At 29.6% G+C, this 22,375-nt stretch overlaps 3 protein-coding genes and 1 long non-coding RNA gene across 4 annotated transcripts; 1 reads left to right on the forward strand and 3 right to left on the reverse strand.

Annotated features, from left to right (window-relative positions):
- Positions 1 to 659: 659 nt before the first annotated feature.
- LOC111198811 (deoxypodophyllotoxin synthase) lies at positions 660 to 2,940 on the reverse strand. Its single transcript, XM_022688124.2, has 3 exons — positions 2,192 to 2,940; positions 1,508 to 1,829; positions 660 to 1,091 (listed from the first exon to the last, which is right to left on the reverse strand). The coding sequence occupies exons 1-3, from the start codon at positions 2,572 to 2,574 to the stop codon at positions 849 to 851; spliced, it is 948 nt and encodes a 315-aa protein (XP_022543845.1). The 5' UTR covers positions 2,575 to 2,940; the 3' UTR covers positions 660 to 848.
- A 304-nt stretch (positions 2,941 to 3,244) lies between these two features.
- Positions 3,245 to 4,718, forward strand: LOC111198812 (2-oxoglutarate-dependent dioxygenase AOP3-like). Its single transcript, XM_022688125.2, has 3 exons — positions 3,245 to 3,822; positions 3,904 to 4,228; positions 4,308 to 4,718. Exons 1-3 carry the CDS (start codon positions 3,410 to 3,412, stop codon positions 4,548 to 4,550), a joined length of 981 nt encoding a protein of 326 aa, XP_022543846.2. The 5' UTR covers positions 3,245 to 3,409; the 3' UTR covers positions 4,551 to 4,718.
- Positions 4,719 to 4,810: 92 nt separating this feature from the next.
- BNAC06G05660D lies at positions 4,811 to 8,458 on the reverse strand. Its single transcript, XM_013847170.3, has one exon. It carries the CDS (start codon positions 8,144 to 8,146, stop codon positions 4,970 to 4,972), a length of 3,177 nt encoding a protein of 1,058 aa, XP_013702624.2. The 5' UTR covers positions 8,147 to 8,458; the 3' UTR covers positions 4,811 to 4,969.
- Positions 8,459 to 14,523: 6,065 nt separating this feature from the next.
- LOC125610074 lies at positions 14,524 to 17,349 on the reverse strand. Its single transcript, XR_007340095.1, has 2 exons — positions 16,209 to 17,349; positions 14,524 to 16,124 (listed from the first exon to the last, which is right to left on the reverse strand). It is a non-coding gene; the product is annotated as an uncharacterized LOC125610074 (long non-coding RNA).
- Between the last annotated feature and the right edge of the window lie 5,026 nt (positions 17,350 to 22,375).

Raw genomic sequence — 22,375 nt, forward strand, 5'->3', positions numbered from 1 at the left:
CATAACATTTGTCAATAATTCATTGGTTAGTATTATTTTATTGTGAAAAACTTTTAGATTATATAGACGAATGCTGATGGCCTAAGCCGGAGGAACCTGAGCGCGCAGATGAAACTATGATTCAATGTGCTCTGAGCATCTTCTTTGTTCGTAACATAGCCAATTGCAAGACCTTCTAGAAGAGGGAACACGTGCACTGTCTACTCTTGCCAACGTACGGCTTCTCGATACATTAATCTTCTCTGTCTCATTTGGTTTCAGGTGTTGGCTTGTGAGATCAAGAACTGGGACCTTAGCATTCAAAGACTTGATTCCATTATGGTTGTTGTTTTTATATACTGGAGGCCTTTCAACTTGAAGTATATATAGAAATTGAATTTCAGAAAATATGAGTATAATGCAGTCCAAGGGCCATGATTATGAATAGTTAATAACATCAGTATAATGTTTTTATGAAAACCCTTTTTCAAAAAAAAATCAGTATAATGTTTTGTTGTTACTATAAACGGTCACGGATCCAAGATCCATTTGAAACATTCTTACAGTAAACATACAAAACTTATTTTCATCTGTTATAATTTTCCATTCTCACTAATCGAAGATTTATATACACATAAGATATGATACATAAGACCCTTACTGAAAATGAACTTAAAATGGATCTGAACTTAAGACTTTCAAGAGAAAATTCGAACCCTGGCACAAAGCAACGAAAATCAACATGCAAAATATTCAACCAGCACTAGAAGAGTATGGATGGTTGAACATATTATAGTAGAGAAGAGTGAGAGCATTTAGATTTGTAAAATATTGGCAACTTGATCAATGGTCTGACTGTAAAGCTGCTTTTAGATACAACAATATGCTTTGAGAGTTGACTTCGCTTCACGGCCTTCTTTGGTTGCATAGAAGTTTATGAGAGCGATATTATCAAAAGGCTTGTACATGAGAGGATGTTCGTCGTCCACAAGCTCCTCAGGGACCGAAACCAATCCCTTGATAAAAGAGAAAAGACCTAAAGTGTACCTTGTCTTGTCGCCTTCCATTGTTACTCTATGCTCACAAGATCGTATCCTGTCATTGCTCCAACCCTAACCATATAAACAATAATGAATATTCATGAGTTTGTATCATAATTACCGATTAAGTTATTAAGTAAATAACTATTTTGTGCTGGTTGGTCTCGTTTGGTTTGTTTACGTTATATTTACTGGGTTTTTTTAAATGAAATATCTTTTGTCAAAGATAACCTTATCAAATAACAATTTTAAGTATATAAGCAAAACTCTTTTGTTAATTACAAACGAAAACGCAAGGAGAACATTAAGTTTGCCTTTGGAGTTTGTGCATTTCTTTTGTAAAACTTAATATGAAGACCTTTCAATATTTTATACTTACAAAAATATGGTTTCTATTTTCATTTTTTCAAAACTTCCTCATGCAAACGTAAACGCAGAAGTTGCCTTCAAAACAATCGGAGTATTAAATCGAATATTATTTCAGTTACCATAGAGATGTCACCAGCCATGACAACGTATGACTTGGGTGGGAGATGAAGAGAAATCCATCCACCGTCCTTTGATTTCACCTCTAAACCATTCACACCATTTTGGTGAAGTATTGATAAGAAGGTCTTGTCTGTGTGCTGAGGAAAAGCTGCCATTGAGATAGACTCTGGTGGAGCCAAGTACTTGAGGAATTTGAGTAGGTAAGTCTTTGATCCTACATGTGAATCATAATGTTTCTCCACACCGTAGTTCTCAAATATCATCCTCACAACTAGTCGGTCCAGTTCCGCAACCGCGTTTGAGAATCCGTGAGCGGTTTCGCTACAAAGTTTCAAGTTCAAACAAATAAAAATGGTTCTGCTTCAAACCTATTGAGTTAGAGTTTCAAAAACAAAGCAATATATATACTTACAAAGTATACAAAATTTGAAGGAAACATGACCTAAACACTAAACTAGAGTGGAAGACACGGTTAGCCAAAACACAGAGTCGGATATAGCAAAGTTAAATATTAACTTAGTACTCCTAAATATTTAAAAATCAACATACATAGATAAGTCTTTTAAATTGGTTACAATTTGTTTTATTAACTGTTTTACTAAAAATAATTTGTCTCCAAAATTTTAGGGTCGGTCTTGCCAAAACCAAACCATTAACCGTAAACAATCAAGCTCTAAACATACCAAAATTGGTGGTTTCCTTGAGGCCACATGAGATGAGTGAATCTTTGAGCCTCTTCTTTGTTTGTAACATAGTCAATGCCAAGACCTTCATGAAGAGGGATCACAGGCATTTGACCAACGTAGCCATGGTACGGCTTCTCGTTCACGTTCTTCCTCTTTGTGTCAGTCGGGAGATCGAACAGTTCCTCAGCAGCAGCGAAGATTGAATCATCTAGCTCCTGCGTTACTCCGTCGTACAAGGCCACGAAATAGCCGTATTCCTCCAAGGCTTCACAGGCTTCTCTAGAAATGGAACGCCACGTGGACGTGTTTGGGTTCAAGTCCTGTCGGCTCGTGAGATCAAGAACTGGAACTTTAGAAGAAGACTTCACGGATGATCCCATTTGGATGCTATGTTTCTAATGTGATCTCTCTTGAATTTGTCAGCACCAACTTATATAATTTCTAAACAATTTATTTACAGATAACTCATATGACTCTTTTCGTTGTATAAAAAAATCATATGAGCATGACTTTATATAATTAGGGGGTCCAGTCCTGGTTAAACGAACCGAACCAAAAACTGGAACAAAATCTTACCGAAACCGAATTGATTTTTAATATGGATAAATATAGTGGTACATCTTTTTTCTATTTTCGAAAATTAGAACTACACCCCAAACAAATCATAATCATAAAGGTAAAATTATACCAAAAAGTCGAACCCTAGTTTAATTTCATAAAAAAAATATGAAGGCCTTTGATCTTTTTTTTTTGTTTTTCCAAAAATATGAAGGCCTTTGATCAAAACGCAAATCTAACATAAAACCAAACCTAACCAAATTGTACCATGCTATATCTAAAACCAAAATTTTGGAAAATGTGAACCGAAATCAAACCAAAATCGAATTGGATATTATATTTCTATATTGTGGTCCACCAAGTGATGACTAGTGGATATTAATATACAACGTGGTCCAACAATTTTGATGACTAGAAAAAATTAATATATAACATGGTCACAGATTTTGGTGACTAACTATGTGGTCCATAGGTTCCGCTGACTAATACTATATTGGTATCAATATAGTGATGTTTTGTTTATACTCTAAACGAATAATTGAAAACTAAAAAGTAAGATCCCTTCAACATTTGTCTTGTAATGAACATCCAAAATCCATTTTCATCTTAGAGGATATTCCATATATAGTTGTTTGACATTATATATATTCATAAGATATGATCCATGAGAAAACACACCTAAATCTTAAAAAATATACAAATAAAATGTCTTCTAAGATCCCTACCTTAGATTTCTCAAGAGAAGATCTGAAACCAGGCACAAAGTATTGGAAATCAACAAGCAAGAACATAAGACAAGCCCTTGAAGAGTATGGATGTTTCATCATAGATCTTCAAGACAAGACTCCTTTAGATCTTCTTGACCAAGTCTTTGGTTCTTTGGTCGAATTGTTTGATCTCCCAACTCAAACCAAAATGAAGAACAAATACGATAAGCCTTTAAATGGCTATGTTGGTCAGATTCCAGCTCTTCCTCTTCATGAAAGTCTTGGTATTGATAATGCAACTTCTTTAGAAGCAACCAGAAGCTTCACCGGTTTGATGTGGCCACAAGGAAACAAACACTTCAGGTATAGTATAGAAAGATCTATCAAGTTTGAATTCTAAACTATTACTTTTTTTTATATATTCTTAAACTTGGCTTGTGCTAGTGAATGTGTGCACAAGTATGCGGAGTTTGCAGCCAAGCTTGATCAAATGGTGACACGGATGGTTTTTGAAAGCTATAACGTCGAGAAACACTACAAACCATACATTGAATCAACCACTTACCTTCTCCGTGTGCTGAAAAATAGTGCACCGAACAACGATAAATCTAACTTAGGATTTGTCACACATACAGACAAGAGCTTCACAACAATACTTCACCAGAATCAAGTCAATGGTCTCGAAATGGAAACTAGAGAAGGAGAGAGGATCAATATCAATCTATCATCACCTTCACTCTTCATGATCGTTGCTGGCGATGCCTTGATGGTAAAGTTGCGTTATAATACAAATTTTTAATAGTTCATACAACCATAGATTGAACTAACTAAAGTGTATATACTTTTAGGCATGGAGCAATGATAGGGTTTGGTCTCCAAGACACCAAGTTCTAGTGAGCGGTGATACAGACAGATACTCTCTTGGAATGTTTTCATTCAACAATGGAACACTTCAAGTACCAGAAGAGCTTATTGATCATCAACATCCTCTTATGTATAAGCCCTTTGATCATATTGGTCTACTTCGATTTTACCGTACTGACATAGGTTACAAATCAGAGTGTCCTATCAAAGCCTATTGTGGTAATTGAATCACTTATGTATCCACGATCTAAAGCTTCGTATATGTGAATTGCAGTAATCTAATAAGAGAAAAATAAGTGTAGTTTCAGGGGAAAAAGAACATACCTCCCCTCCAAAATATAAGATGTTTTATGTAAAAAGCACATATTCAAAAGTTATATATTTTATTTTATAAACATCATTAAAACTATAAATTAAATGATAATTAATTGTAAAATAGACTATAAAATATAATTAGTAATACTGTTTCTAATAAAGATTCATAAAATATGAAAACATTTACATATTGAAACATCAAAAATCTTTTTCAACATCTTACATTTCAGAACAGTAGTTACATGGTAAGGTCACAAGGACATGTTCCATTTCTTGGTATGTAATCAAGACATCAATATTAGCACAACAACATCAAGAAGAAGAAAATAACTCATTCTTCATCACTGTGGTTTCCATTGACAGAGACTCTAGAAACCATCTCTGATTCAGACATTACTCTCTCATACTTAACAGATCTAGAAGGGAGAATCCTAAACCGACCAAAGCTTAAAGCCTGAGAGAGCTTGTCATAGTCCCATCTCTGCTGAACAAACACAACAACTGCAAGCAGAATCGCGGTAACGGGTATAACAACATCCCCAAACTTGGAGAAGAAATCGAGATTCGGGTTAACAAACTCGTGTTCTTCTCCAATGAAGTAAGGATCAGGAACAGAGCCAACGATGTAGTCATAGACGTGAGGGAAAAGCCTCACTAGCGTGATCCCCAAGTAATACAGCTTCCTCAGCGGCTGCTTTGAATCAATCTGCCATATAAAGTTACCAATCACCTGAGGGAGCAAGAAGAAGTCTTGAACCAAACCAATGTACTCCTCCGTTTCGGTTTGCCACCAGTTTGTAGCACCAGGCGTGTAGCTTCCGTACACTTGAGCAAACCTCTCTGTCCTCGCTGGATGTAGAACCAAAGCTAGTATGTAACCTAGCGCGTGTAAGAACAAGGAAACCAGAAGCACGCGCCTATCACTTGGGACTTTATGCGGTTCTTGAGGTGTTGTTCTAGTGAGGAGCCTGACACGAGACTTCCACACTTTCTGACAAAGCCTTAGCGTAAGTAGAAAGCAAACCATCACAAGGAGCTTCACAGTGTAGTCAATCACATTAAACCACTGACTCCTCTGTAGATCATACGACGGCTTTTCATAAGCCGTCCCTGAAGCTGATGCTTTTCTTTTAAAGAGAGCTTCTGCGCCAGTGATCAACGGCAAGCTGTAACCAATAGCTTGAACTCCAAGCATCACAAGCGAAACAAAAGGAACAGAATCTGTACTGGTTCCGAAGTAAAAGAGCTGGCTTGTAATGCAACCAATAGAGAAGGTCAACGTGAGAACCCTGAGGATCCCTTCAACGCCAGCACGTGAAAGAATGTCCTCACGCTGCCTTCTGTAGAAGATAGGCGTTGTCTTAAGCTTCAACGGCTTGAAGTAGAGAGGATCATCGTCCGGCCTTCTGCTGGATATCGAAACCTTAGCTGTTGGATCAGCTAACCATCTCGACTTAATGGGAGGATAAGAAACCACCACGTCCATCAAACAGTCTAGCCCGGATTCAAGATCACCACTCGCGGACAAGACTTCCCATGAGGCTCTCACGTCTCTGCATCCCACAAGGTACATTCTACCCGTATGCTCGTCGTACAGACCTTCCAAAAAGATCTTAGAGAAGTTACCACTTGTGAGTGAGATTTGAGCTGAAACATTCAGAAGAAGCTGCTTCTCAGTGTACTGATCTTTTGTCTTGTAAGGAGTTGTCTGCTCGTCGATGGAGGCATTAGAACTCCTCCAGAAGAGTCCGAACAACGGACCAAGAGAGAGAACATCCATCCCGAAGTTCATCATCAATGTCTTCTTCTCGGTGAAGGCAGGTGTATGGAAAGTCAGATCCTCAGCAAGAAGAGACAAACTCGAAAGAGAGTCCTCAGAGTCTTCCAGCTTCGGAAACTTCATCACCGACTTCTTGATTATCGTCGCGAAAGAGAACTCCTGGTTCCTCTCCAGGATGCTCCCAGCTTCGTCCGTCTTGGAGTAACTGTAAAACGGATGTGTGACGGAAGAAGACTGGAAGTAGTTCTGCATATCCACAGGATCCACTAACTTCTCAAACGATAAAGCAGAGAAAGACTGAGTCTGATTCTTCTCCGCGTTGAGACAAGAGAACGTCCCAACGAGTATACTCCTCTGCCGTATCGAAAACGTTGTAGGAATATACAAACAAACACGAGCATTGCAACCGTCTGCCTCCCCGCGCCTACAAGCAACCATACATAACTGCCCGCTCGACGGCTTCCAAACCCCTTCGGCTGTAACCGTCATGTTGTCAAGCTCCGATCTCCTCCCGGAGAGGTAAAGATTCTCACTAGGGTGAACCGCGCGGAACACTGCAGAGACTTTGGTCACAGCATTGGCGTCAGACTTAGCTGCAGTTTCTTGACAATGTATGTTTTGCATATAAAGGCTCACGTCTTTAAATCCACCGTCTGTTGATTTGATGTCTCCATCAGACGCAAACGGACCTAACTTCCTGCAGAACTCGTCGGTGCCGTTGCATTTCCAGTTAGGTAGGACGGTGAAAGGCGCGTTGTAACTAACTCTTTGGAGAAGATTGCAGAAGCCTTTCCCTTTATAGACATCAATTCCAGTAATAGTACTAATGGTTATGTTTTTATCACAAGCCTTTGATACTAACTCATCAGAGACGAAACTGTATTGAGCTGAGTTACTTAACTGAGAGGAGATACTGATCTTGTCGAAGTACTTTAAGTTTGGTTTCTGGTTAAGACTCTTGACCTCTCCTTGGATCACCCTTGTGGTCAACGTGAAGGCTTTTGGATAATGAATAATGAGTCGGATCTGATCATCTTGGAGAAGGGGAGGAGCCTCGTGGTCCTTAACCCATTTCCACGGGTCAGAAGGAGACTCAGCGTCGCGGGAAGGGAGCATTGTCTCCCCGAGCATACACAAGACACGTTCTTGGTCGTTATCGTTCTCAACGTAGACTCCTTGGAAGTTGATTTTAAGCTGAGTGTGACTCGGCCAGAGCTCGAACTCGCGCGCTCCTCTCGAGGCTAGATCGCCGAACGTTGAGATGGCTAAGAGGAGGACGCCGTTGACGCCGACGTAACGTTTGGTTCGGTGCGGGAGATCTAGATCCGTGACGCGGAAGGAGACGAGGTTGAGAGGCTTTGTTGGTGGTGATGATGAGTTGGTTGAGCGGAAGGGGAGGATCGGAGAGTCGCCGCCGGGGGGTTGCGACCAGTCTCCGTTGCGGAAGGAGAGGCTTTTCTTGGCTTTGCGGAGATCTCGGGAGATTGAGTCGATGTTTAGCTCGGAGGCGGAGGATAAGACTGATTTGCAGTTTCTTCGGACCTCGATGAGCCGATCGTAGCTGATCTTCGGGGAGGGTTGGTCGTCGCGGTACTCGCCGAATGATGCCGGTGTGGAGTCGGCGTAGACGGTTGAGTAGCCTAACTCCGAGAAGGCAGCGAGTGTTACTGGGGAAGAGGAGAGAAGAGAGGAGAAGAAGATCAAAGGAAGGAGATTTAGTGTTTTCATAGTGACATTAACAGAGGAAGAAGAAGAAGAAGTCTTTGGTCGGAAGGAAAAGGGGAAAAAAAAAGACAGGAACTTTGCGAGTTCCGACAAGTTGATTTTAGGACAAAGATGTAAACTTTGAGTAAGGGTATGAAAGCGAGGAAGAACTCTTTGTTCTTCTGCAATGTTCGATTTGGTGAAAAGCTTGCATCAATGACATAGATCGAGATCGAGATCGAGAGAGAGACGATTACACTCGAAGTTAAGTCGCATTGAGCAGAACAGTGAACAAAGAAAAGTCTTTTAATTATTTTCCTCTTAATTGTGTTTATTTAAATCGAAAAACAAGCCGACTCAAACAAATAATTTTATAAATCAATCAGAATGGGATAACAGTTTGTATTACAAGCCGACTCAAACAAATTTACCTAGCTTAAAAGATTATTAATATATATATATATATATATATTAAAAAGAAATGTAGACATAGTTGTAGTTAATCGTTTTTACAATTAAGTTATGATTGTATAAAAAAGGATCTTAAGAATACTGGTAATAGTTTGGATTTAAGTTTAAGACCTTAGAAAATAGTTATCAATAGACCAACTTTGTAAAATATGCTTTATATGTAAATTTGCATAAAATGATGCCCTAGGCAGGGAAGGTTCTGTTACTTATACATGTAATCATATTTCAACCATTAAACTGTATAATATTATTAATAAATTTTGCATCCGAAATAAAAAATAATATTTAAAATGAAACAATATTTTAACTCTAAAACAACAATTAAAGTAAAACGATGGAATTATTATGTGCATCAAGACTATTATTCTAACACCCTACAGTCTAAATATATGCTAAAAACAATAATACTCTAAATGGTTATAACCATCAAGATGCTCAACGTTTTTTTTTAATTTCAGCGTTACATACTTACATTAATCAGCTTATATGCACGTTAGCGCATCCCCTGGCTAACATATGAGTATGTAAAAAAATTACTAATAAATATTAAATGAGTATTTTAAAATTTGAGAAACCCATCTAATAATTTGTTTATTTAATATTTTATGATTATACTCACTCACATACTAGCAATGAAGATTGTCTAACTACAAAATAATAATAGTACAAGTAAAACCCCCAAATTAATCTGTTGGAAACTAAAATTTTATATTGAACTCATGATTAACGTCTAAAGAATTTTAGACATAAAGTAATTGATTATGATCTATGAAATAATCGTTATCACAATTGGGATCAATATAGTTTTCAGTGAGTGGTTGACTTGACTTATAAAGATGCAGGAGGCGTGTTCGACGGGATATGGGTTAATGCGATTCCATTGACGTTGACATACTTTTCTAACCATAAACTATTCCATCCGTTTCATTTAATTATAGTTTTATATTTAGATACACATATTAAAAATTTAATTAATTTTGTAAATTTTTGTTAAATAAAAATATTATTACCAATAAATCTAACCACATTTCAACTAATAAAAAAATATTGAAATATAAAATCAATAAATTTTATATTAAAATTATAAAACGACACTAATTTTGAAACGAAATTTTTTATCCTACAACGACAACTACACTAAAACAAAAAGAGTATAATTCTACAATTTCATTTGTTCATACATAATTTAAAACTAGGTTTATTCCAACTAACTCATTAAGTTATAGCTTTTCGAAGGAAAAACAAACTGAGAAAGACATTTTATAATGGTTTCAAATCTAGTTCAACGTTAGGGGATTCAATCTGTTTACTTTTAATCTGGGATATTAAATACAAATTAAACTAATTTATCTTAGAAACCCTAATCTATTAATCTCTACTAATAAAAGGGACCTTTTGAGGCTCCACAGAGCGTCCACATCAGCAAAAAAAACTTCTCTCGAAAGATGACACGTGGCATAAAATATAGTTTTACATTTTAATATTACAAATTTTTGAAAATTATAACTAATATGTAAACATACAATACAAAAAATTGAAAAACTACATTAAACATATGTAAGATTACCATTTTTCACTTAAAAAAATTCTCTACTAATAAAAGGGACCTTTTGAGGCTCCACAGAGCGTCCACATCAGCAAAAAAAACTTCTCTCGAAAGATGACACGTGGCATAAAATATAATTTTACATTTTAATATTACAAATTTTTGAAAATTATAACTAATATGTAAACATACAATACAAAAAATTGAAAAACTACATTAAACATATGTAAGATTACCATTTTTCACTTAAAAAAAAAGACGGCTTATCTCCATAATGTAACATTACCGTTTTATAAAAAAAAACAAAAAACATTATATATAATTTCAAAAATAATAAATATATGTAAACATACAACATAAAAAATAGAAATACTACATTAAACATATGTAAGATTACCATTTTACATTTTTATTTAAAAATAATAATATGTAAACATACAACATAAAAAATGGAAAAACTACATTAATTAAACATATGTAAGATTACCATTTTTCACTAAAAAAAGACGGCTTATCTCCATAATGTAATATTAGTAAAAAAACATTATATATAATTTTGAAAATAATAAATAATATGTAAACATACAACATAAAAATGGAAATACTACATTAAACATATGTAAGATTACCATTTTACATTTAAAAATAACAATAATATGTAAACACTCAACATAAAAAAAATAGAAAAACTACATTAAACATATGTAAGATTACAATTTTCACTAAAAAAACGGCTTATCTCCATAATGTAACATTACCATTATATAAAAAAAAGAAAAAAACATAAATATAACTATTTGACTATTTGTCCAAGTTCTTCTATTAAACATTGCCGCTTTACACTAAAAATGAAAAAATACATTAATATTTAAACATCTATCTTAAAATATAAAATATATAAATTAACTAAATTAACTAAATATAAAGTATAATAAAGAGAAATACTCAATATATAGAAAAATAAATAATAAGTAAATATTATAAATATACAAATTATATATACAATAATAAGTAAATGCACAATTTATAAAAAATGGAAAGAGTATATTAAATATTAAACATCTATCTTAAAATGTAAAATATAGATATTAAGTAAATAGAAAGTATAAGAAAAAGAAATACACAACTTAAAAACAATGGAAAAAGTATATTAAGATTTAAGCATCCATCTTAAAATGTAAAATATAGATATTACGCAAATAGAAAGTATAAGAAAAGGAAATACACAATTTAAAAAATGGACAAAGTACATTAGTATTTAAACATCTATCTTAAAATGTAAATCTATCTTAAAATATAAAATTATTAGTAAATAGAAAGTATAAGAAATAGAAATACACAATATAAAAAAATAAGTAAATATATAATATAAGTAAATACCCAATTTAAAAAATGGAAAATTACATTAAGTTTTAAAAATATATCTTAAAATTTAAAATATAGATATTACGTAAATAGAAAGTATAACAAATGAAAATATACAATTTAAAAAAAATGAAAAATGTACATTAAGATTTAAACATCTATATTAAAATGTAAAATAGAGATATTAAGTAAATAAAAAGTACAAGAAATAGAAATACATATACAGGAAAATAAATAATAAGTAAATAATGTAAATATATAATATATGAATTATATATATAATAATAAGTAAATACACAACAAAATTTAAAAAATGGAAAAAGTTCATTAAGCATTAATCATCTATCTTAAAATGTAAAATATATAATATAAGGAAATACACAATTTAAAAAAATGGAAAAAGTAAATTAAGATTTAAATATCTATTTTAAAATATAAAATATAGATATTACGTAAAAAAAATAAGAAATGGAAATAAACATTTAAAAAATGGAAAAAGTATATTAAGATTTAAACATCTATCTTAAAATGTACATCTATCTTAAAATGGTAATAAATTATATAAAAATGGAAATATCACATTTAAAAAAAAAAGTATAGTTTTACATCAAGAAAGTCTCTATAAAATCCATTATACCATCAGCATCAACCTCACACTATCAAGAAAAGCTTCAAAGCACTCGAGCAAAAAAATGGTTCCACCATTAACTTTTGCCGTCCCAAAAACTTTTAATGACTTTGAAGGAGATTTTTTATAAGAACAAACTTTTTATTAGGTGGATTCATTGTTGGGAACCCTGCAACTTCCAAAGGCAAACTTATTCATGGGAATTGAATTGTTTTTCATAGACTCAAAGGTATTCTTATAAATTTAAATTAATCTAATCCATAATTTTATTGTTACTATTCATACTAACTCTTTCATGATCAAACCATTACAGTTAATATCCATTCAAGCGTTTATCCCGGAACACTTCCTTCATCGCCGAATCAGGTATTAGTTCATGTTGGTTTAGTATTGTTTTTGGTTTATTAACAGGTTTAGGATGGTCCTATTGTAAATATAATTTAAGTTGATTTAGCATATATTATGCTTAAAATAACTTAAATTAAATAATAGTAATTATGCTTAAAATATAATTGTAGAGAGTTTTCAAATATAGTTTACAGAACATTATAGGTGATGAATTTAATTTATTAAATTCATTTATTACTTCAAACTAAGTTTTTTTTTTAAACATACTGAGTTATAAATATCAATGATGGATTGATGAGTATAATATGAAGACAAAAATATAATTATTTGATTTTCAAGATAAGAAATTCAGCTTTTATTCAGTTACTCAATATATAACATCTTAAATTATTTTTTAAAACATACACATAATTTATATATATAGATTAATCTTCCAAACTTAAACTATTATATTATATATGGATAATGTTTTTAAATAAAAATAATTTCTGATTTAAATAAAAACAACAAATGGTTATTTTTAAATAATGGATGTAATTTACATTATACTATCATTTAACAAGTATTAGATACGTTTTGATATATCATTATTTTCTATTTCCAGAAAACAATAAATTGTTAAACATCAATATCATCAAGGTTAAGTATACGAACAAAAAAAATTCAAACATCACAAAAAAAATATTTACATAAACATTATAATACAATAATTTAATAAAAAATACAATTCAAAAAGAGAATATTCAAAAGAATAGTTATATACTTAATATTTGAAAATCAAAGATATTTTTGCTAAAATTGTACTTACATGGCCAAGGAGATCGACCATCTTTTTACGGATCGATCGATTGTTGAGCATGTGATCGATCCGAAAATACTCTGCAGTTTAATTAAATATCTAAAACATTTATTCCAACACTCAACAGATAGTTTTGCTAAATATGATAATTAGATAGCCAACAAAATTACAAATAAATATTTAAATAGTGAAAATATGTTAATTGAACGTGTTAAAATTTAAAATAAATTTTAATTATGACATGCATCTTAAGATTTATAAAAAATATATATCATAACCTAAATATAAATAATTTAACAACTTAAATTAGAAAAAAATAAAAATCCCGGGCGTAGCCCGGTTTAATCCCTAGTTTATATTATGGCGTTGATTCTTTCAAATACATAAAACTATAAAGGTTTCAAATACATATATAGAAGTATAGAACTAACCTAAAACATGATATTCTTAAACAAATCAATGGTAGTATGGTAATAAAGGTTGAAAGACGTAAACTCGTTAGTTTTACATTCGATCGCTGGCGTAAAAATTATTCACTTATCTGCAATTCTGAATTACTTAATTAATTTTAGTAGGTCGTTTTTTAAAAATAAAATATAATTTTTAATATTAATATATATTAAATGAAACTTTCTACTCATATAGGTTTATGATTATTTGTATTTTCATATAACAAAAAAAATTAGAAAATTGATTACAAAACTTTTTAAACCAAGATTTTTAACAGTTTTAATAATTTATAGTTGTTTTAAAAATTCAAATATAACATATACAAAGAATCTAATTTTTAACAGTTTTATTATATGATTAATATAATTTTTTAATTTATTTTAATAATATAAATAAGAATGATAAATGATACACAAATTTTTATCAAATCTTTTATTATTCCAAATCATTAATTATCAAAGATATTTTAAGCATATTAGGTAATTCTATAGCTCTTATTTAAGAAAATAAAAATAATATTTTTTGAATTACTAATTGATTTTACAGTTATTTTTGGGAAGTATATTATATGTTTAGATGGACAAACTTATTTTTCTACGGAATCTAAGTGTGATTTTAGTGATGCCACATATCATAACTCACAAGTTGTAATGTTTCTCAAATAATATATAAGGGATATGTATATATATAAAAAAATCATTTTTCTTATGTTGCAACCTTATCAAAAGGTTGTGTAAGAATTTGACACATAAGCATATTTTTAACATAATAAATTGTCTCAAATTCTCATCTTCTTATTATTTAAATAAAACCTATTAAAAAACATGTAATAATCCATAAGTTTTTTTAAATTAGAATTACATTAAAATTCCAATGACATTATGGTCGTGTATGTTTGTGCATAGTTGAGGACAACGTTAAGAGGTTTAGGTGTGAGTGACAGATTATAGTGCATTGAACTTCAGTTATATTGTTTATGGACTTCGGTTAAAGAGGTACTATTGAGTCAAACATGTTAACTATAGCCTAACATAAAAGACATAACATCCTAATAAAAATCAATCATAAAACAAGTTGATGTGGTGTCACTACAATGCTTGAGGAATATAAGGCATCACACTCTAAAGAGCTGGATTGACTTTTTCTCTATAGATTTCTTTCATGAGTTGGCATTAATTTTCATTTTTGACACTATATCATTTGAATTTATATGATTCAAGTTACCTCAATTTTTAGATAAAATTAATTAAAAATACTTATTCTGGTTAAACTAATTTGTTTTGGCAAATATGTATTTGAACCCAACAATTTTCTACAATATCTGGAAAATCAATTTTAGAAAAATAAAATGAATTATTCAAATATTTTCAAACTTAGTCAAAATCATTATATTTTTTTTTGAATGAATGTAAAACTTATTCAATTAAATCTTGTGTTACATCAAATGCCTCTATGCTATGAATGTTTTAAAGAATGAACAAATGAAATTCGCAAATCATCTTCATCTACTCAAAACTATGTATAACATCTGTAACAATCCAAATACATGAATCAACATACCACTACACAATATAGTGAGAGTGCTCTTTGTTAAAATTAATTTAGTGATCGTTCATGTAGTAATTTAAAATATATTGATAGCCATATCTAAAGAGTACACTATATATATGCGTTAACTTAATCCATATTTCATATTTAGTCATCTGTTTTATCTGTTAATAGACTTAAATTATCTGCTATCATTCGATTATATATTTGAAAATAAACCTAGACTAGACTAGTTCATCAAATTACTTATGTTATGGGAAAATTCATACTACCCCAAATTGTAGCTGTTTAATGTATTAAATCATTAAATGTGTATTAGATCAACTTAGAGATTTTTATTAAAAAAATTGATAAAAAGAAAGAAACATATACATTTTATTAGTTTCTTTTTTCTAAATAGAAATCGGATGCACATGAATTAAAACAGAACTTAGATTATTATAATATATACACGAGGATAATTATACAACATGTTTTAGCTTTTTGAAATGGAAATTCTTAATTATTAAAATATAAAAAGATAATATCATCTCTATTTATTGGATATTAATAATAATAACAACAACAACAACAATAATAATAATAATAATAATAATAATAATAATAATAATAATAATAATAATAATAATAATAATAATAATAATAATAATAATAATAATAAAGAGAACGATATGAAATTATGCCAACATTTTCATACATCCACTTTCAGCTTTCTTCTTTCATTTTTTATTTTTTTGCACCGGTCTTTTTTTTCTTATCTTTACCGGTTTTTCCATCATCCTTGATATTTATTCCATCGGCTTTCAATTGTTTTTCTCGACATTCTTCGGTACAATAAGGAGCGTCACTGTATTTTTATCATACAAAACCACAATATTTTATTCATCTACCGTAAATCAACTAATACAAATAATAAAATAAAAATACGTACTTGTACATGTAGATATCTGATTTATTTGGATCTATCATTTTCTTGCAAAGGATACATTGATTTGTGAAATAGCTTATGTTGTGTGGATCTCTTCGATGAGCCATAAGAATGCCTTACAAATTATTTGACTGAAGTTAGATGGGAAGAAAGAAGTTTCAATCATTAGTGTATCTTATATACTAAAACAAAGCTAGCCCACTATATCATTTTCAAACTTATCCAATAATAAATGGTAAGTTATTTTTAGATTTGTTTCTTAAATATATATATTAGTTTAAGTCATATTAAATATTTCTGTATAAGAAAAGTTAAAAATAAAGAATAAGATATTCTTCTATGTATGAAATTTTTTTATGAAGCAGACATAACAAAATTATATAATATTAATATTATCATATGTATATATATATATATATATATATATTAAGATTTCATTTTTCTTATGTTGCAACCTTATCAAAAGTTTCCTAACAACTTGACACGCTAAGCATAATTTTTTAAACATATATAATAATTTTATAAAATTCTCATCTTGTTATTATTTAAACCAAAGCTATTAAGAAAACATATAATAACCCATAAATTTCTAAATCAAAATTACATTTTAATTCCAGTGACATGATGGCTGTGTATGTTTGCGCGTAATTGAGGATGTCGCTAAAACGTTGAAGTGTGAGTGACATATTATAGTGGATTATAGTTCTGTTATCTTGGTTATGGACCTCGAGTAATTAAAGAGGTTTTATGAGTCAAGTCTATTGACTAAGATAACATGAAAGACACAACATTCTAATAAAAATCAATCAAACCAAACTGATGTGGCATCACAACAATGTTTGAGGAATATGACATATCACACTCTAAAGAGATGAAGTAACTTTATTTATGTAGATTTCTTTCATGGGTTAGCTTTAGTTTTCATTTGATACTATATCATGAGAATTTATATGATTTAAATTACCTGAATTTTGGGGTAAAAGTAATTAATAGTGCTTATTATAGTTAAACTAGTTTTTTCTCAAATATGTATATGAATCCAACAATTTTTCTACAATATATGGACTATCAATTTTAGAAGAAGAAAATGAATTGTTTAAATATTTTCAAAATTAATCAAAATCATCCTCAGCTACTCAAAACTATGTATAGTGATTTAAAACCATATCTTTTTTTTTTGTCATCAATTTATACAGACTCATATTGATTCTGTGAACCAAACCGGGATATCTTGATCCATGTGAACGACGAAAATATTATGTGCATTATATATATATATATATATATATATATATATGCATTAATATTTATTTTAATATTAGTTCATCTGTATTTTAAGCCATATCTTAAAAGTACATTATATATATGCATTAACTTAATCTGTATTTTAATATTTATTCATCTGCTTTTTCTGTTCATATAGCTTTAACTTATCTGCTATCACTCAACTATATATTTGAAAAAGAACCTAGTCTGGTTTATCAAATTTACTTTTTTATGGGAAAATTTCATACTACCCCATATTTTAGTTGTTAAATTTATTAAATGTATATTTGCAAAACTAAGAGATTTTTCATAAAAAATTATGAACAAAAAGTATACATTTTATTATTTTTTTCTAAATAGAAATTGGATGCACCTAAACTAAAACAGAACATAAACTTTAATAATATATACAAGAGGATAATTATATGACGGGTTTTAACTTTTTGGAATGGAAATTATTAATTATTTAAATATAAAAATATAAAAATATAATATCATCTCTATTATTGGATAATAATAAAAATAAAAATATTATTATTATTAAGAGGACGAAGTTATATGAAATTATGTCAACATTGTTACTGGTTCACTTTCAACTTTATTTCTATTTAATTCATCTTCTCTTGTTTTCACTTTTTTTTCATCGAACGGTTTTTTTGGCTTCATCGGCCTTCAACTGTTTTTCATCGGCCTTCAATTGTTTTTATCGACATTCGTTGTTAGTGAAGGAGCGTCACTCTATGCTATGAATGTTTTAAAGAATGAAAAATGAAATTTCCAAATCATCTTCATCTACGCAAAACTATGTATAACATCTGTAACAGTCCAAATACATGAATCGAACATACCACTACACAATATAGTGAGAGTGCTCTTTGTTAAAATTAATTTAGTGATCGTTCATGTAGTGATTTAAAATATATTGATAGCCATATCTAAAGAGTACAATATATATATATATGCGTTAACTTAATCCATATTTAATATTTATTTATCTGTTTTTTTCTGTTAATAGCCTTAAATTATCTGCTATCATTCGATTATATATTTGAAAATAAACCTAGACTAGACTAGTTCATCAAATTACTTATGTTATGGGTAAATTCATACTACCCCAAATTGTAGCTGTTTAATGTATTAAATCATTAAATGTGTATTAGATCAACTTACAGATTTTTATTTAAAAAATTGATAAAAAGAAAGAAACATATACATTTTATTAGTTTCTTTTTTTCTAAATAGAAATCGGATGCACATGAATTAAAACAGAACTTAGATTATTATAATATATACACGAGGATAATTATACAACATGTTTTAGCTTTTTGAAATAGAAATTCTTAATTATTAAAATATAAAAAGATAATATCATCTCTATTTATTGGATAATAATAATAATAACAACAACAACAATAATAATAATAATAATAATAATAATAATAATAATAATAATAATAATAAAGATAAAGAGAACGATATGAAATTATGCCAACATTTTCATACATCCACTTTCAGCTTTCTTCTTTCATTTTTTATTTTTTTGCACCGGTCTTTTTTTTCTTGTCTTTACCGGTTTTTCCATCATCCTTGATATTTATTCCATCGGCTTTCAATTGTTTTTCTCGACATTCTTCGGTACAATAAGGAGCGTCACTGTATTTTTATCATACAAAACCACAATATTTTATTCATCTACCGTAAATCAACTAATACAAATAATAAAATAAAAATATGTACTTGTACATGTAGATATCTGATTTATTTGGATCTATCATTTTCTTGCAAAGGATACATTGATTTGTGAAATAGCTTATGTTGTGTGGATCTCTTCGATGAGCCATAAGAATGCCTTACAAATTATTTGACTGAAGTTAGATGAGAAGAAAGAAGTTTCAATCATTAGTGTATCTTATATACTAAAACAAAGCTAGCCCACTATATCATTTTCAAACTTATCCAATAATAAATGGTAAGTTATTTTTAGATTTGTTTCTTAAATATATATATTAGTTTAAGTCATATTAAATATTTCTGTATAAGAAAAGTTAAAAATAAAGAATAAGATATTCTTCTATGTATGAAATTTTTTTATGAAGCAGACATAACAAAATTATATAATATTAATATTATCATATGTATATATATATATATATATATATATATATATTAAGATTTCAGTTTTCTTATGTTGCAACCTTGTCAAAAGTTTCCTAACAACTTGACACACTAAGCATAATTTTTTAAACATATATAATAATTTTTCTAAAATTCTCATCTTCTTATTATTTAAACCAAAGCTATTAAGAAAACATATAATAACCCATAAATTTCTAAATCAAAATTACATTTTAAATCCAGTGACATGATGGCTGTGTATGTTTGCGCGTAATTGAGGATGACGCTAAAAGATTGAAGTGTGAGTGACATATTATAGTGGATTATAGTTCAGTTATCTTGTTTATGGACCTCGAGTAATTAAAGAGGTTTTATGAGTCAAGTCTATTGACTAAGGTAACATGAAAGACACAACATCCTAATAAAAATCAATCAAACCAAGCTAATGTGGCATCACAACAATGCTTGAGGAATATGACATATCACACTCTAAAGAGATGGAGTAACTTTATTTATGTAGATTTCTTTCATGGGTTAGCTTTAGTTTTCATTTGACAATATATCATGTGAATTTATATGATTTAAAATACCTGAATTTTGGGATAAAAGTAATTAATAATTCTTATTATAGTTAAACTAGTTTTTTTTTCTCAAATATGTATATGAATCCAACAATTTTCTACAATATATGGACTATCAATTTTAGAAGAAGAAAATGAATTGTTTAAATATTTTCAAAATTAATCAAAATCATCCTCAGCTACTCAAAACTATGTATAGTGATTTAAAGCCATATCTTTTTTTTGTCATCAACTTATACAGACTCATACTGATTTTGTAAACCAAACCGAGAGATCTTGATCCATGTGAACGACGAAAATATTATGTGCATTATATATATGTATATATGCATTAATATTTATTTTAATATTAGTTCATCTGTATTTTAAGCCATATATTAAAAGTACATTATATATATGCATTAACTTAATCTGCATTTTAATATTTATTCATCTGCTTTTTCTGTTCATATAGCTTTAACTTATCTGCTATCACTCAACTATATATTTGAAAATGAACCTAGTCTAGTTTATCAAATTTACTTTTTTGTTGGAAAATTTCATACTACCCCATATTTTAGTTGTTAAATTTATTAAATGTATATTTGAAAAACTAAGAGATTTTTCATAAAAAAATCATGAACAAAAAGTATACATTTTATTTTTTTTTTCTAAATAGAAATTGGATGCACCTAAACTAAAACAGAACATAAATTTTAATAGTATATACAAGCGGATAATTATATGACGGGTTTTAACTTTTTGGAATGGGAATTATTAATTATTTAAATATACAAAATATAATATCATCTCTGTTATTGGATAATAATAAAAATAAAAATAGTATTACTATTAAGTGGACGAAGTTATATGAAATTATGTCAACATTGTTACTGGTTCACTTTCAACTTTATTCCTATTTAATTCATCTTCTCTTGTTTTCACTTTTTTTCATCGAACGGTTCTTTTGGCTTCATCGGTCTTCAACTGTTTTTCATCAGCCTTCAATTGTTTTTATCGACATTCGTTGTTAGTGAAGGAGCGTCACTCTATTTTTATAGTACAACAACACAATCTTAAACTCAACTACCGTAAAGCACTAATGTAAATAACAAAATGAAAATACGTATTTGTATATGTAGATATCATCAATATGTGGATCTTTTTTTTTCCTGCAAAGGCTACATTGATTTTTCAAATAGCTTATGTGGTATAGATCTGTTTAAGGAACCATAAGAATGTCTTATAAATTATTTGACTGAAGTTAGATGCGGAGAACTATATGCTACAACAAAGCTTGTGAACTATATCATTTTCAAACTTATCAATAATAATGCTATTTTTTTCTTAACTATGTATATTAGTTGAAGTCATATTAAATATTTCTTTATAAGTGAAATTAAAAACAAAGAATAAGATACTCCTATATGTTCTAAAAACTAATATGACTCAGACGTGAAATTTTTTTATCCAATTAATATTATCATATGTATACATATATAATAAATTTTCATTTTTCTCATGTTGCAATCTTATCAAAAGTTGGGTAACTTGACATATAAGCATAATTTTTTAAACATAATGGATTGTCTCAAATTCTCATCTTCTTATTATTTAAATCAAAACTGTTAAGAACACATGTAATAATTCATATGTTTTTTTAAAAAGGAATTACATTTGAATTAAAATGACATGATGGCGGTGTATGTGTGCGTGTAGTTAAGGACGGCGTTAAAATGTTGAGGTGTGAGTGACAGATTATAGTGGATTGTAGTTCAGTTATGTTTTTTTCTGGACCTCTAGTGAAGGGGTTTTATAAGTTAAGCATGTTAATTAAGGCCTAACGTGAAAGATACAATATCTTAATAAAAAACTATCACTAACTAAGTTGATGTGGCATCACTAGAACCCTTTAGGGATATGATGTATCCAGCTCTAAAGAGTTGGAGTAACTTTATTTATTTATATTTCTCTCATGAGTTAGCATAAATTTCACTTGACACTGTATCGTTTGAATTTATATGATTCAAATTACCTGAAATTTTGGATAACAGTGATTAAAATACTTATTCTGGTTAAGTTAATTTGGTTTAGCAGCTATGAATATGAATCCAACAATTTTCTATGATAACTCAAAGCTATGAATACTGATTTGTAACTGACGAGTTACATGAATCAACATACCACTACTCAATATAGTGACAATGTTCTTTGTTAAAATCAATCTAG

The sequence above is a fragment of the Brassica napus genome, chromosome A6, assembly GCF_020379485.1.
Source record: "Brassica napus cultivar Da-Ae chromosome A6, Da-Ae, whole genome shotgun sequence".
Taxonomy (NCBI): Eukaryota; Viridiplantae; Streptophyta; class Magnoliopsida; order Brassicales; family Brassicaceae; genus Brassica; species Brassica napus.

Bases quoted from the DNA above. Each gene is read 5' to 3' on its own strand.
- LOC111198811 (XM_022688124.2), bottom strand. From the start codon at position 2,574: ATGGGATCATCCGTGAAGTCTTCTTCTAAAGTTCCAGTTCTTGATCTC. The intron at 1,830-2,191 runs GTATGTTTAGAG...GAAACTTTGTAG, and splicing joins CAAGGAAACCACCAATTTTG to CGAAACCGCTCACGGATTCT. The intron at 1,092-1,507 runs GTAACTGAAATA...TTATATGGTTAG, and splicing joins TGGCTGGTGACATCTCTATG to GGTTGGAGCAATGACAGGAT.
- LOC111198812 (XM_022688125.2), top strand. From the start codon at position 3,410: ATGATCCATGAGAAAACACACCTAAATCTTAAAAAATATACAAATAAA. The intron at 3,823-3,903 runs GTATAGTATAGA...GGCTTGTGCTAG, and splicing joins CAAGGAAACAAACACTTCAG to TGAATGTGTGCACAAGTATG. The intron at 4,229-4,307 runs GTAAAGTTGCGT...ATATACTTTTAG, and splicing joins TTGCTGGCGATGCCTTGATG to GCATGGAGCAATGATAGGGT.
- BNAC06G05660D (XM_013847170.3), bottom strand. From the start codon at position 8,146: ATGAAAACACTAAATCTCCTTCCTTTGATCTTCTTCTCCTCTCTTCTC.